Raw genomic sequence first — 16830 nt, forward strand, 5'->3', positions numbered from 1 at the left:
TCTCCCTCACTTGTTTTGAACAGATTTCTTTACTGCAGCACTTACTTAAGCTCTAAATGTGCTAATAATTATTGTTAATTTCCAGAAGGATATATTAAGTAGAATTTTTTTTTTTTTTAATAAGGAACATCTTCCAGAATCAGTGTTCCAAGAGTCATAATTTGGAAACAAAGCTTAGTTGTTTTGAGTGTGGTTCAAGAACTACATGAGTCACTTGCATCAGAACTGTCTGGATGCTTTTTATGGCATACAAGATGGTAGCTACGTCTCCATATGTCTGAAGCTGCTCTGAGAAGATAAAGGAGAGCAGTCTTTGAAAGAACACGGAGAAATTAACCTGTGAGAGTGTCAGAGCAGAAGCACTGGGGGGCCTCTTTCTAACGCTATGGGGCCACTGTATTATTGCTGCACGCTTTAGCATGTTCTATGATAGAGAAATCAATGTCTTTCTTCCATAAGCATCTGCTAGCTTTGCCTTTGATAACCCAACCAAGCTTACTGCTGCTGCTGCATAGTCGCTCAGTCGTGTCTGACTCTGCGACCCCGTGGACTGCAGCCCGCCAGGCTCCTCTGTCCATGGGATTCTTCAGGCAAGAACACTGGAATGGGTTGCCATGCCCTCCTCCAGGGCATCTTCCTGATCCAGGGAACGAACCCTGGTCTCCTGCATTGCAGGCAGATTCTTTACCAGTGCCACCAGGGAAGCCCAACCAAACATAATACCTAATTAATTCAGAGGTAAAGAGAATTAATTCAGAAGTAAAATTAATTTACAAAGTCACTTTGTTACTAATTATGCTGTGATTAATTTAACTCTTCCCTGTTGTTTGTCATATGGAATAGATTTCTCTGTTGTGCTTTCCTGCTAAAGTAAAAAAAAAAAAAGAACTCTCTTTTCAAAGTCTGTGTTACCTATTTGAACTTAAAACTCTTTGTTTTAAACACTGATCTGGAAGAAGAAAGAAGTGTAAACCTCATTATCTGTATGAAGATTGAGGTTTGGAAGATGTGTACCAGATAATCTAAGAGAGTTATAACATGCTCAGCTAGGAGATATTGATAAACAGATAAATAAATATATACTTACCTGGTTGCTCGAGGGCAAACAATCTGCCTGCAATTTAGGAGAGCTAGGTCCCATGCCTGGGTTGGGAAGGTCCCTTGGAGGAGGGAATCGGTACCCACTCCGGTATGCTTGCCTGGAAAATCCCATGGACAGAGGAGCCTGGCGGACTACAGTCCTTGGGGTCGCAAAGAGCCAGACAGGACTGAGCAACTAACACTTTCACTTTCTTTCATTACACACACACACACACACACACACACACACACACGCACGCCCTGGAGGGAATCTGTACCCACTCCGGTATTCTTGCCTGGAAAATCCCATGGACAGAGGAGCCTGGCGGACCAGACAGGACTGAGCAACTAACACTTTCACTTTCTTTCATTACACACACACACACACACACACACATGCCCTGGCGTGGCAAGTGTGATCTTTTGATCTCAGTTCCTCCATCAGGGGTTCAACGGTGCCTAGTGCAGTGGAAACGGGGAGTCCCGACCCCTGATCTAATCCTCTTTTCCTTAGACGGAATGATCAGAAGATCCTAGGCTGATAACATATTGTGATGTACCTGAAAACTCTTGTTTTAAATACTGATCCGGAAGAAGAAAGAGAAAAATGAGACAGTGAGGGGGAGAGAGCGCGTGTGTGCGTGCGTGCGTGCGTGCGTGCGTTTGTGTGAGACTCTGGTGTGCCACCCAGCTTCTAGGCTAAGCGCGGGGCGGACCTGGACCTGGATTAGCCTAGTGACCGCCCGGAAGTCTCGCAAACTCCGACCCGGGAGGCCAGCCCTCGTCTGGAGGCCCCTCAGCTCTAGTCCGGGCGCGCCACGCCCCTCAGCCCGCATCTTGCCCCGCCTCCCGGTGCCCCTTCCCTCCCGTGACCCCGCCCCTCCCACTGCCCCCGCCTCCCCGCTGCCCCACCTCCAGGCCTCATATTGCCCCGCCTCCCGCTGCCCCGCCCCTCCCGTGACCCCGCCCCTCCCAGCTGCCCCACCCCCCCAGGCTTCATATTGCCCCGCCTCCCGCTGCCCCGCCCCTCTCAGCTGCCCCACCCCAGGCTTCATATTGCCCCGCCTCCCGCTGCCCCGCCCCTCCCGTGACCCCGCCCCTCCCCACTGCCCCACCCACCCCAGGCCTCATATTCCCCGCCCCCGCCATCCCCGCGCCTCCCTGGCCCCGCCCGTCAGGCTTGGCCCTCTCCGCCGCTCCTGCCCCTCATGTTTCTCCGAGCTGGCCTGGCTGCACTGTTTACACTTTCTCGCACCCTCAGGCCTGCTTCTGCTCCGATCGCCACCATGAGCACTGGCACCTTCGTCGTGTCGCAGCCGCTCAATTACCGCGGCGGGGCCCGCGTGGAGCCAGTGGACGCCTCCGGCACCGAGAAGGCTTTCGAGCCTGCAACCGGTAACGGGTCGAAGACCAGGCGCTAGGGACGGGTCGAGGGACGCGGCGGGAGCCAGGGTAGGGGCGAGGCTGTGGCGCGGATTGACGCCCCCCCGCCGCAGGGGTGAAACCTATTCTAACTTCTGAACCTTCGTGTAGTGCATTGAACAGACGCTTATTGAGCACGGGTATTCATGGGGTCGCAAAGGGTCGGACACGACTGAGCGACTGAACTGAACTGAACTGAAGTGATGGTGTAGAGTGTAAAGTTATCTGTGTAGGCAGCTAAGGATGCTGCGCAAACTCGAGAGCATCTGGACCGGGGCAGGAAGGGGTCGTAGAAAAGGGGAGCAGCTCGTAAGTTGCGCGGTGGGGTCAGGGTTAATTTCACAATCGCCTGTACAGAGTCCACAGAGCCCCAGTGGGTAAGGTAGTGTCTTCGTGTTAATTATTAAATTTTAAAGGTAGGACCTCAGTAATGTCTCCAACGGTGCACTTAGAAGAGTTCTAGAAGGACAGGGTGAAAAGAAATACTTGTGCCAAAATGGAGGAGCATGCACAGATGGTTGTAATGAGCGTGCATGATTACTTTGTTGCCGTCCGGTAGTGTTAAAGTATTTCCGGACACGAACCAAAGCTGAGAAAGGGAAATAAAAAATTCTGCTTTTATCCAGTGCTTAATGTGTGCCAAGCACTGTGCCGGGCCCTGGAAACTCCAAAGATCACAAAGCAAATGAGGAAGAGGTTTTTTTGTTCTTGTTTTGCTTGTTTTGCTAGGTTTAATGTTTACCAGGAGAGAAATATAAATGTTTGTGCAAATCAAATAGTATATCCCTAGAGGGATCAAACTGAATTTCAAGAGACTGGAGAATTTAGGTGTGATCAATTACAGTAAACCACAGAGCAGCGACTAGTCAGAGCAGGAAGGGGCCACAGCCACCATCAGGCTCTAATCCTTTAGGCCTCTTGATTTCCCACTCCCATACTGACACAAAAGAAAGAAAAATTGCTCTTTATTTTAACTGCCTACAGTATGTGATGTGTGACTCTTAGCCACGGCCTCTATCAATTGGCTACTCAAATTTATAATAAAAATTACAGGTTTGTGAAATCTCTGGAAAAAGCAGAGTCCCAAATGTTCTTGTGGGAGGGGAAACCCTTAACTGACGTTCTAGAGATTTCTTTTTAGTAGTGTCAGTCACAACCCTTAGGATTTGGGTCTAGAAAAACTGATCATTTCATATTTTGCCCAGTGTAGGGAATAGAATTGAAGTAAGAAAATGAAATGGGCTTTTGACGTGGGTTCGATCCCTGGTTCTGGAAGATCCCCTGGACTTGGAAATGGCAACCCACTCCAGTGTTCTTGCCTGGAAAATCCCATGGACAGTGGAACCTGGCGGGCTACAGTCCATGAGGTTGTAAAGAGTTGGACATGACTTAGCGACTAAACAACAAAAACAAGAAAATTTGAGATTGGGATTTTTTCCCTCATATTTGAGAAAAAAATTTTCTTGCTTTTAGGAATATCTTTTCTTGATACTCTTATTTATTAACCATGTTCATCAAGTATCAGTAGTATTATATGACTTACATAAAACACAGACCAGTGATTTACAATCAGAGTTCATAACCCAGGAGACTGAATACTTTGATTATGCAAGGCCTCTGAGATTATGAAACATTGTTAAGGAGCATTGTGAAATAATTGATAGAAAGTTAACGTTAGTAAACCCAAGTGTAAAATTTAGGAGGGCAGGAGTTCTTACCCCCAAGTTCAAGGTGTGCTAGGCAAGAGACACAGTCAGTACATTTTTCTGAAGACAAGTCTTCAACTATTATTAGATTCTTTAAAAGATAAGCTGTTGGTTTAGGGGTAGTCACTAAATCAGACTATACTTAAAAACAGGAAGAGGATCACTAAAAGGAAAATGGATACACAATACTTTATTTAAAATATGTGACAAACATTTGAAATTTAACACTGACTTTCCCTGTATTTATAGGTAGAGTGATAGCTACTTTCACATGTTCAGGAGAAAAGGAAGTAAATTTGGCTGTTCAAGATGCAAAGGCTGCCTTTAAAATATGGAGTAAAAAATCTGGCATGGAGCGTTGCCGAATCCTTTTGGAGGCTGCCAGGATAATAAGGGTATGTTTTAATTTAATCTCTTCCAGAAAAGTCCTATTGCATTGCTCTGTGATTTTTTGTGTGTGTGATGATTTGCAATTAAACTGATGGATTATTAAGTGATACCTTTTAATGATGAGATCCAAAAACATTTCTATATGCTCACCTTGGTATGTACAACAAGCTCTCCTTCAGTGATTTCTTTCTGGCTCTTGGCTCCTTGTGACATCTCCCTGGGCAGGCTTTCTTTTCCTTCTTTGTTGTAATGATAATGTGTCCTTTGTAGCTTGTCTCCTTTTCTTTTTAACTGTGTGTACTTGTTCCCTTTTTACTGTTTCCTCTGATGACTCTTCAGGTTCACTTTCTTTTTCAGGTTAATTTTCTGCCTTAGTTGCCTGGAATATTTCATAAATTCATTCCTGTTCCCCTCTTATGAAATTAAGTTTAGCTTTTTACAGTCTTAAAAGGCAAAAGTACTAGATTGTCTTTACAGAAAATTAGAAAATTCAGAGGATATACACCAAAATGTAAATCAGGTATCTCTCTCAGTGTAGGACTGTTGTGATTTTTTTCCTTATCAGTGTGTTATGTCAGAAACTGGGGGACTGAGAGTTACCCTGTTTGCAAGGTTATATGGGTATTCTGACAAGAAGCATAAAGTTTTCTGGATTAGAGAGAGAAAGAGAGTTTATTACTCACAGTAAAATACTTTAGCACTAGTTTTCTGAGCCCTAGTCCTCATGGGGTGATGCAATAAAAGTCAGATGTTATCCTGTTGCATACAGTGGGTTGCATTGTAGGAGAGGAACCCTAAAATTATGAGACTCAACTTATAAGGGGCACATCTGCCCATTCTCTCCTTTGGAGAAAGGTTACTTGTTAAGGTTAATGAGATGTTACTCACTGAACAGATCTCCAAGGTTAAGGGGAAAGGTATCACTAGATTTATTACCCTGGAATGTAAGCAGATGTCTCCAAGAACAGGAAGTAGAGAGCTTTATATCTCCACATCTTTTCAGAGACCTCCATCTTTAGGGAGAATCTGTCTCTGCCTTCCAAGGCTTTTACTTTTCAGTCAGCTTGCTTGCCAGTGGCCTTTGCAGAAAGCCTGCACCATGCACTAATGTCAAAATATTCCTGGAGAATTTTCTCCCAACAAGATATTTTCTTTTATCAAAATTTATTTTTAATTTGGTAGATTAAAAGTAGCAATTCAAAGCTGATAATTTATTATTCTAATTTGCCTCTCACTTTTGCTTGTGCATAAGCATTTGGGTTGTTTTACCTTCTTAAGAACTGGCTCTTTTATTATTATAATATTTTAAAAATTCTGAGTAGTACCTATTTTTTTTGCTCTGAAATCGACTATCTAATGTTAATTTTCTTTTCCTTTAAACTCTTCATTCCGTTTTATTTAATATTTTATATTATATTTTTACAGTCAAAAATATATTACTGTCTTTCTTGATAGCTCTTGTCTGATGATCATGCCCTGAATCTACCTTTGCTGTTGTTTTTGTTCAGTCACTAAGTCCTGTCTGACTTTTTGCAATCCCATGGACTTTAGCTCTCCAGGCGTCTCTCTCCATGGGATTTCCCAGGCAAGAATTCTAGAGTGGGTTGCCATTTCCTTCTCAAGGGACTGATGATCAAACCTGCATCTCCTGCATTGGCAGGCAGATTCTTTAGCCCTGAGCCACCAGGGAAGCCCTGGATCTACCTTTACCTGAAATTATTCTATAACTGAGCAGATCCCACCCTCTGACCACAGCCTACAATTTAGCCCCTGGTTGTTTCCTTTCAGTGATTTTTCTAGTTAATCGTGATCTATAGTTCCTTGCCTGTTCCATTTTTAAACTATGCACAATTATCTTCTATGAGATAAAAACATTTACATTTACTCACGTTTTAGCATATCTCGTGTTCTCCATTCCTTTGGGAAGGCCCAGATGTCTATGTTACCATTGTTATTTCTGCTTGGAGAGATTTCTTTAGCATATTTTATAGTGCAGATTTGCTAGGGATGTTCTTTTAGCTTTTGTATGTCTGAAAATCTTTATTTCACTTTCATTATTCATGTATTTACATTAGTTTTAAAATTCGTGTTTATTTTTGGCTGTACTGTGTCTTCACTGCTGTGTGTGGGCTTTCTCTAGTCGCTGCAGGCAGGGGCTGCCCTGTAGTTGCAGCATGCAGGCTTCTCACTGCGGTGGTTTCTTGTGTTGCAAATCATGGGCCCTAGGGCTTGCAGGCTTCAGTCGTTGCTGTTGTTAGGGCTCAGTATGCGAAGCCTGTGGGCTCTGGAGTGGCGCATGGGCTTAGTTGCTCTGAGGCATGTGAAATCTTCCTGGACCAGAGATCGAAGCCATATCCCCTGAATTGCAGGCGGATTCTTTACCACTGGACCACCTGGGATGTCCTTGCTTTCATTTTGAAAAAGAGTTCTAGATAAAATAATTCTAGATTGACAGTTTTTTCTTTCAGTACTTTAAAGATGTTGCATTGCTGTCTTCTGACTTGTTTCAGAAGAGAAGTGTGCTATCGTTCTTATTTTTGTTCCCCTCTATTAAGTATTTTTTATCTCTCTGGCTGCTTTTAAGATTTTCTTCTTATCACCAGTTTTAAAAAAGTTCATTGTCTTTTGATGCAGTTTTCTTTATATTTCTTTTGTTTGGAATTTCTCTTGAATTTGTACATATATAGTTAAATTTGGAAAAATTTTGGCTATTATTTCTTTAGATATTTTTTCTGCCCCCACTCTTCTATTTCCTCTTCTTCAGAGCCTCCAGTTACATATACCTTAGACTACTTGAAACTGTTTGACAGCTCACTAATGATCTGTTCATTTTCCCCCCAGTTTTTCTCTCTGTGTTTCATTTTGGGTAATTTCCATTGTTATGCATAAAATTCATCTACCTTTTCTTCCATAGTGTCTAATCTGCTGTTAATCCCATCTGGTGTATTTTTCATCTCTAGAAGTTCAATTTGAGTCTTTTTGTTGTTGTTCCATGTTGCTCCTTAACATGTTCATGTTTTCCTCTACTTTCTTGAAAACATGGAATATAGTAACAATAACTTTTAATATCCCCATCTGCTAATTGTGACATCTGCCAGTTCTGGATCTGTTTCTATTGATTGACTTTTTCCTCCTGATTAGATGTTATATAACTTTCCTGTTTTGCATGACTGGTTTTTTTTCCTCCTGGTTAAATGTTGTATAACTTTCCTATCTTTTCATGTCTAGTAATTTGTTATCACTAGACATTGTGAATTTTATGTGTTGGATGCTGAATATTCTTGTAGTTTAAAACATATTAATGAGCTTTGCTCTGGGACACAGTGAAGTTAACTTGGAATTAGTTTGATCCTTGCAAGACTTGTTTCTGTGCTTTGTTAGGTGTGATCAGAACAGCTAATTTTCCCCCACTATTGAATACCCTTCTGAATACCTAGCTTGATGCTCTGTGTACTAGTGAGGTTTTTCTTAGCGTGGCTGGTGGACACATGAACTATTCATGCCCCTGTGTGAGCTCTGGGGATTTTTGTTTTCACCTTCTTGGTTAGTTTTTTCCTAGCCTTGGGTAGTGTCCTCACACTGACCAGTTCTCAGATGAAGGCTTAAGGGGGATCTCTGGGATTCTTCTGTGCATGTCTTTTCTCTCCTGTACCTAGAGTGCATACTGTAGCCATCACATAGTCCTTGAACTCCCAACCTGTTTCCTCAACTCCGAGTGTCTGTTGGGCCCCACCTAAGGCCCTCTTACTGGCCCTCATAGAGACTCTTTCCAGGCAGCATGTAGGGCTCACCTCATTTGTTTCCTTCTCCCAGGGATCACTGTCCCGAGCTGTCCAATGTTCAGTGTCTGAAAATTGTTGTTTTGTGAAAATTGTTGTTTTGTAAAAATTGTTGTTTTGTGTACTTTATCTGGTATTTTTAGTTGCTTAAGCATGGCGCCTAACTCTGATCCCTATTACTCTACCTTAGCCGGAAGCCCATTGACTCCTAGGGAAATGAACAGTTTTCTGTATGTGTATTAGTCTTACGTTTCCCTTTTCACTTTGAATCTTTTGATGCTTTTTATAAAATTGTAAAGATCTTAATGATAGGTGCCAATCATTTCTAAGTTGGAGCCTCCTTAGGAAAGTAACTGTCATGTAGCTTTAAAAGGAGAGAGAAAATGTATTTTAAAACTGTAATGTATTTTAACACTATTTACATATAGAAAAGATTGCATGTGTAGATTATGCACTTGCCTTCAGGCACTCTTTTGCTCAGCTCTGCCTCTTGAAGCAAGCAGGGGCTCAGGCTTATTAAGGTTTAATGGGCATGTCTTTGCTCATGCGGTTCTTTTATAAAAGCTAGACACTTAAGCTTGCTTGGCAGTTTGAAATGAAGGAGGGGGATGGGGCTTTTCTTCTTCCCTTTCATCCAGTGGGCCCGTGGTCAGGTCACATGAGAAGCGGGGTGGCAGAGAGAAGGATGGGGTAGATATGAAGCACATGTTTCCCCAGAGATGCTTGTAGCAGTGCATTGTCAAGGTGGACAGTTTGTTTTATGGTGGCTCTTGCACCTAGAAGGGGCAGGGAACTTGCATTGTTTCCCCTTCCCCGTCTGCCCTCCTTACCCCACGAGGGTGAAGGACCCCCACCCCCCTGAACGCAGTGTTACGTGTTAGGGACTCGCTGGGACTGCTTGGTGGTCTCATCAGGGTCTTTTTTATGGTCCTTGTAAGATCCGTCAGAAGGCCCCACAGTGGCTTTTTAGAAATAACCTTTTGCATGAGGATAGAGGATGCTGGAATAAGACAGGAAAAATTTCAAAAGACCAGCCAATAGATTGAATTTTCTCTTTGAGCTGAAACCTTGAAACAGTCCTCAAAACTAATTGCCTGTCCATTCTTTGCCAAAGGAAAAAAAAAAATCTTAATGAAACTTCCTTTCTTAGTAAATATTCCAAGGCTTTTCAGCAATAGTCACAGATTACTTTCTATCTGTTCACACTTGTATTAATATGGAAGACAGCAGCATTTCACTTTTGCCGGTTTAATATTTCTTCATGTGTTTGAGGTGTAACATACTGATTTCATCAGTGTGTTTATGCTGGTTAGTGAACTGGGACCTACTTCCTTTTTAGGAACTAGTTCCCCTCTTGCATTATAGAGATGAAGTTTAAGTCACTTGTGGTTGATCATGCCTTTTGAAAATGTGTTTTACATTGATCATACTCAATACATCCAAGAAGTGGGATGATTCACACCTGGTTAAAGAACTGTTACATCAGAACTGATGTCTTCTTGTCTTCCTAGGTACCCTCTTTCCAGTATCAGTAACTGGGAAACAAATTAATTGTTAAAAAGTTGTTTTGGTGGGTATAGAATCAGGAAAGAGAAGGTAAATTGTTGGTTTGAAAGGCAGTTTAATTTAGACTATGTTTGAATGTAAAAAAGTCATCTTTTCTGAAGAAACATGTCTATTCAGTAATTGCAGAATTTGTTTAGAACTTACTTACTTCCTTTTTAAGAAGTGAGCTCCTTGAAGGAAGAAACTGGATCTGTCCTTCTTTTTCTTACTAAAAGTGTGAAATGATTGTCCAGCTGCACTTCACTTCATTGTTGTTCTGGGGTTTTATGCTGTTACTTCATCTGGAACATATTTCTCTGCCGTCTTCTGTGTCTAAGTCTCTGTGTTTGTGGCCTCCATTCTGCAGGCCGCAGGGAGTTGTTCCTCTTGTTCCTGGCATCTGCACCTCATGGATGAGGCTGGTTTAGAGGCTTGTGCAGGCTTCCTGCGGGGAGGGACTGGTTCCTGCCTACTGGTGGGTCTTATCCCTCTGGTGGGCAGGGCCGTGTCAGGGAATGTGTCTAGAGGTGGGCTCAGGTAGCCTTCAGGCAGCCTCTCTGCTGATGGATGGGGCTGTGTTTCCGCCCTGTTGGTTGTTTGGCCCAAGGCATCCCAGCACTGGGGCCTATAGGCTGTTGGGAGACCAGGTCTTGGTGCCAAAATATCAGCCTTCAGGAGAGCTCACGCCAGTGAGTATTCTGTGGTACCTCTGCCACTGATGTCCTCGTCCCCACTGTAAACTTAAGTCAGCCAGCCTCCCCCTTCTTAGGAGACACTCAGAGACCAGCAGGTAGGTCTAACCCAGGCTCCTGTGGAGTCACTCGCTGCTTTTTCCTTGGGTTCTGGTGTGCATGAGATCTTCTGTGCGTCCTCCAAGAGTGGAGTTTTTTTTTATCTCTTCCACTCCTGTGGAGTCCCTGTAGTTAAGACCTGCTGGTCTTCAAAGCCAAACGCTCTGGGGACTCCTCCTCATGCCAGCCTTCCAGCCTGGGGTGCCTGATGTGGGGCTCAGAACTCTCACTCCTGTGGGAGAACCTCTGCAAAATAATTGTTTTCCAATTTGTGGGTCACCTACCTGGGGAGTATGGGGCTTGACTAGATTACCAGTGTACTGCCCCCCATCATCTTGTTGTGACTTCTTTGTCTTTGGATGCAGAAAAGCTTTTTTGGTAGGTTCTGATCTTTCTTGGTGATGGCTGTTCAGCAGTTAGTTGTGATTTTGGTGTTTTCCTGGAAGGAGGTGAGCTCAAGTCCTACTCTGTCATCTTTTCTGTAATCCAGCAAATGTGGAATGAACGAATCAAAGCACTTCATACCTCCAGTCTTTGTAGAAATAGACCCTGTCTGATTATCATTATCAAAGCGCCCTTTCCCGTATTTCATTTGTCCGTTCTTTCTGAGATCTGCACCTGTTAGACACTTGTGTTAATTTCTGTTGCCATTTCATTTTGCTTCTGGTCAGCCATATTGATTGTCACTTTTAGGAAGAGATGCATCTCTTCCTTGTCAGTTGTTCAATTCATGTTTTATGTACAGATTTTGACCACGTTGTTTTTTTAATTAAAATCGGATCTGTAATAGCAAATGCCTATTTCTTACATATTCACATTTTCTAAATAAATTCATTTACTCTTGGCTGTGCTCCGAATTTGTTGCCTTGAGGATTCTTCTCCAGCTGCGCTGAGCCGGGGCTGCTTCGCTGCAGCATGCCATCTTCTCATTCCAGTGGCTCCTCGTTGCAGAGCGTGGGCTCTAGAGCGTATGGGCTTCAGTAGTTGTGGCACGTGGACGCAGAAGTTCCCGCTCCCCAGCTCTAGACCATAGGTCAGTGGTTGTGGTGCATAGGCCTAGTTGCTTCATGACATGTGGCATCTTCCCAGATCAGGGATTGAACCTGTGTCTAGGAGACATAGGGATCGAACCTGTGTCCAGGAGACACAGGTTGGTGCAAAAGTAATTGCAGTTTTGCATGTTGAACTTTGCCATTTGATCCTGGATTACATTCTTAAATGTGATTATGTTATATATCATTTTAATGTGCATTTCTCTCTTTGTGTTCTTTTTTTTCTTTTTGCTAATGACTTATTGCTTGCTATTTATTTTATATTTATTTTAGACTATAGAAATGATGTTAGACAGAAAGCAAATTCAAGTGACTTTTTTATTAGAGTTCAAAATGGGTCATAAAGGAGTGGAGACAACTTGCAACAATGTGTTTGGCCTAGGAACTGCTAATGAATATACAGTGCAGTGGTGGTTAAAGAGGTTTTGCAGAGGAGATGAGAGTCTTGAGGATGAGAAGCATAGTGGCCGGCCATCGGAAGTTGACAATGACCAATTAAGAGCCATTATCGAAGCTGATCCTCTTACAGCTACATGAGAAATTGCACAAGAACTCGAAGTTGATCATTCTGTGTTCATTTGGCGTTTGAAGCAAATTGGAAAGGTGAAAACACTTGATGAATGGGAGCCTCATGAGCTGACCAAAAATTTTTAAAATTGTCGTTTTGAAGTGTTGTCCTCCCATATTCTGTGAAACAACAAACCATTTCTTGATCAGAATGTGATGTGCGATGAAAAGTGGATTTTATATGACAACCAGCAACAACCAGCTCAGTGGCTGGACCAAGAAGAAGCGCCAGAGTGCGTCCCAAAGCCAAATTTGCACCCAAAAAAGGTCATGGTCATTGTTAGGTGGTCTGCTGCCAGTCTGATCCACTATAGCTTTCTAAGTCCTGGCAAAACCACTACATCTGAGAAGTATGCCCAGCAAATTGATGAGATACACTGAAAACTGCAATGCCTGCAGCTGGTATTGTTCAACAGAAAGGGCCCAGTTCTTCTCCGTGACAATGCCCGACTGCACATTGTACAACTAAAAGTTGTACAAGCTTCAAAAGTTGAGAGAACTGGACTTCATTTGCCATCGTCACCTGACCTCTTGCCAACTGATGACTACTTCTTCAAGCATCTTGACAACTTTTTGCAGGGAAAATGCTTTCACAACCAGCAGGAAGCAGAAAATGCTTTCCAGGAGTTTGTTGAATCCTGAAGCATGGATTTTTATGCTACAAGAATAAACAAGCTTATTTCTTGTTGGCAAAAATGTGTTGATTGTCATGGTTCCTATTTTGATTAGTAAAGATGTATGTGAGCCTAGTTATAGTGATTTAAAATGCCTGGTCCAAAATTGCAATTACTTTTGTAGCAACCTAATATATTGGCTGGTGGATTCTTCACCACTGAGCCACCAGGGAAACCCCCATATTCAATTTTTTCATCTCCTTTGGGCATATTATTTAATTTTTCAGGTCTAATTTCCAAAATCTTTTTGTTCATTTTTGGGCCATCTGTAGTACCTCTAAGTTGTGTAACCTACATCTGGAAACAGAATTTGAAATGACAATTGATGAGTAATGAGCATTAGAAAATAATTATCTTGTGATTTTGGCATGCTGCATTTCTTTGGGTGAATTAAACCCGTTTATGTTGATGTGTATTTGACTGTTTTGTACAGTTTTCCTAGGGACTCTTTGTTCTTACTGTATACTTGCAGTGTGTTAGTCTCTCAGTCTTGTCCGACTCTTTGTGACCCCATGGACTGCATTCCTCCAGGTTCCTCTGTCCATGGAATTCTCCAGGCAAGAATATTGGAGTGGGTTTCCCTTCCCTTCTTCAGGGGATCTTCCTGACCCAAGGATCAAACTCAGGTGTCCTGCATTGCAGGCAGATTCTTTACTGTCTGAGCCACCAGGAAAACCTCATGCACAAATATCGGTACATATTTGTGCAGGAGTACATATATAATATTTCTCAAAACAGTCCTTTTCTAATTAATCTTGGAATGAGGTGTTGGTCTTGTATCTGTGACCCTTACTTGATGGGGAGAACAGGGTACTGTTTAGCAATAACTTTCATCTCTTTCAGATGTCACAGCCATTCCTTTTTGTTGGGAGTTCAAGCTGTTACTGTTTTTAAAAATTAGGCAATGTGTTCTGTTTTGATTGTTGAATATGTTGAGGTGTATGGTAATTTGTCTTCGGTCTGGTCCTCTGTTTTGCCCAAAGGAACGGAGGGATAACATTGCCACTGTGGAGACGATCAACAACGGCAAGTCCATCTTTGAGGCCCGCTGGGACATTGACACTTCCTGGCAGTGCCTGGAGTACTATGCAGGCTTGGCGGCGTCCATGGCCGGTAAGCCCAGCTCAAAGGAAGCGGGGAGCAGAGCCTGGTGGAGTAGGGGACAGATTTTGGAATTAAGACACACCTGAGTTAGAATCTTGGACTTAACACTCTCTACTTGGGTGTCACTGAGAATTACTGTATCTTTATTTAAACAGAAGGTTGTCCCTATCTTCTAGGTTGTTAGAAGGACTAGATGAGATGATGTATTGGGTTATAGTTTTTCTATAACACTGTATGGAAAAACCTGAACAAACTTGTTGCCCAACCCAGTATATAAAGCACCTAACCTTTTAGCTGAGGTGTAGACAAGGTTGTGGAAAAACCAGTTCTTGCAAGACTCAGTGAGTACATCATATTTATTAGTTTTACTTACTCAGCAAAAAATTTTCTTTTCCTGTCTAGGAAGTGTCCGTCAGTTCACATGTTGGCGGGGTTAGCCAGGCCCAGGAGGTCAGTGGGGAGTGAGAAGGCTGAGGTTCAGGGTCCTTGGACTGTTTAGCTGCCAAGTCTTTCCCCATTTCTGCTCCATTTCATCTGAGTTATATAGTGGATGCTTGGTAAATTTTTAGAGGATTATATTGAGTTGAAAGAACGTTAGCTTGAAGGATAATAAGGATTCGTTATGTGGAGAGAACATGCAGAAGCAGTGTTAGAATAACTATAATGAACAAAAGACCAGAGGCACGGTGAGCCCAGGGATGGAGGGTGTGGTCTGGGGGATGGAGGTGGTGGTCTCACTGGGGGCCAGAGTGAGTCCAGGCGCTGGGGAGCTCTGGGGCAGGCGGCCCTACACTGTCCTCTGTCCTCTTTGTCCCCTCAGGCGAGCACATCCAGCTCCCCGGTGGCTCCTTTGGCTACACCAGAAGGGAACCGCTAGGGGTGTGTGTTGGAATCGGAGCGTGGAACTATCCCTTTCAGATCGCCTGCTGGAAGTCGGCTCCGGCTCTGGCTTGTGGTAAGAATGGATTACTCTTCCGCCTGGGAGCTGCCCTTTCTCCCTGGCATGATTTCACCCCTGCCCTGCCCTGCCCCCTGGGGAGCTTTGAGCTTATACATTATTTCCATTTTTATTTATTTTTGTTTATGGGAAGGAAGAGAGTTAATTTTGGTCTTGGAGATTTTATTATTATTATTTTTTGCTGTCAAATGAATTAGATCTGTGCTACTTGTAAGTTCTCTTCCTTTATGGACTAGAATTCTGAGCATCAATTTCTGTGTAGCACGTAGCACTTGGGAGTTTGACTTCATTTAGGAAGCAGAAGGTCAACTTCTTCATTTGTGTCTTAAGAGAGAAAGACAAGGTTTTCATTAGAGAAGCTTTGGCTGATTAACAGAAAGATTTCTTACACTATTTAAAGAGAAGAATCTGTGGGAAAAGAAGACATTATGTCTTAGGAAAAGCTCTCAGGTTAAAAGAGCTCTAGTATTAAGACACTGTATTGAAATGCAGCTTTTTTCTTGATGTTGCTTCATGTTCATTTTGCACATTTCTCTGTGATAGAGGAGAAGTAGGATTAAGTTACTAGCCTTGCAGACTCTCATCAAATTACTTAACCTTTCTATCTTCAGTTTCAGCTTTTATAAAATGGGTCTAATCATGCCTACTTCATACTGCTGTTGCAAATGTTAAATGAGGTTAACATATGTGAAAAACTGTAGGTATATAAGGTATTAGTAGTTGAGACATTGCAAGTGTGTGACTTGGTCTGTTTCATGAGAGAAACTAAGGAGGGAAGAGCAAGATAGGTTTACTTATTAATAGGAGAAGGAAATGGCAACCCACTCCAGTACTCTTGCCTGGAAAATCCCATGGACGGAGGAGCCTGGTAGGTCATGGTTCATGGGGTCGCAAAGAGTCAGATACAACTGAATGACTTCACTTTCACTTATTAATAATATTTTTTGGCCTAGCATTTGATGGGAAACAGGAAACAATTAGAGTTGTTTTTTTTAATATTTAATTTTATATTGCGTATAGCTGATTAACAATGTGTGTTAGTTTGAGGTGGACAGTGAAGGGACTCAGCCAATCACGTATACGTGTATCCATTTTACCCCAAACTCCCTCCCATCCAGGCTGCCATATAACAGTGAGTAGAGTTCCGTGTGCTCTGCGGTAGGTCCTTGCTGGTTATCAGTTTGAATATAGCAGTGTGTACATGTTGATCCCAAACTTCCTAAGTACCCCTTCCCTCCATCCTTCCCCACTGGCAGCCATAAGTTACTTTTCCAAGTCTGTGAGTCTGTTTCTCTTATTTTATAAATAAGTTCATTTGCACGATTTCTTTTTAGCTTCCGCGTATAAGGGTTATCACACAGTATTTCTCAGTTGGAGCTGTTCTTGATGTGTCCTCCTTGTCCTGTCTTCAGAGGATCTTCAGTCTTAAACATCTTCTGTATTTTTGTCTCGGCGATGCAGGTAACGCCATGGTCTTTAAACCTTCTCCCTTCACGCCCGTGTCGGTGTTACTGCTGGCTGAAATCTACACTGAGGCTGGAGTCCCTCCTGGGCTCTTCAACGTGGTGCAAGGAGGGGCTGCTACAGGCCAGCTGCTGTGTCAGCATCGTGATGTGGCCAAAGTCTCCTTCACTGGAAGTGTGCCCACCGGCTCAAAGGTGAAAACGAAACCAGTAGGGGCGTCTGGCTGTGGCATCTAGACGTGGCCATGTCAGGCTCCCCAGAGTGTGTGTTGGAGGCTTATCCTCTGATTTCACCGGGC

General features: G+C 43.1%; 1 protein-coding gene across 1 annotated transcript in view; it reads left to right on the forward strand.

Annotated features, from left to right (window-relative positions):
• Positions 1–2241: 2241 nt before the first annotated feature.
• ALDH9A1 (aldehyde dehydrogenase 9 family member A1) overlaps positions 2242–16830 on the forward strand; it is a 29404-nt gene continuing 14815 nt past the window's right edge. The window contains exons 1-5 of the mRNA XM_065946508.1: positions 2242–2475; positions 4458–4603; positions 13990–14119; positions 14931–15065; positions 16530–16726. Of these exons, the coding sequence (XP_065802580.1) occupies positions 2289–2475; positions 4458–4603; positions 13990–14119; positions 14931–15065; positions 16530–16726 (795 nt within the window). The 5' untranslated portion in view covers positions 2242–2288. The remainder of the gene's footprint in view (positions 2476–4457; positions 4604–13989; positions 14120–14930; positions 15066–16529; positions 16727–16830) is intronic.

This window comes from Muntiacus reevesi, chromosome 1 (genome assembly GCF_963930625.1).
Source record: "Muntiacus reevesi chromosome 1, mMunRee1.1, whole genome shotgun sequence".
Lineage (NCBI taxonomy): Eukaryota > Metazoa > Chordata > Mammalia > Artiodactyla > Cervidae > Muntiacus > Muntiacus reevesi.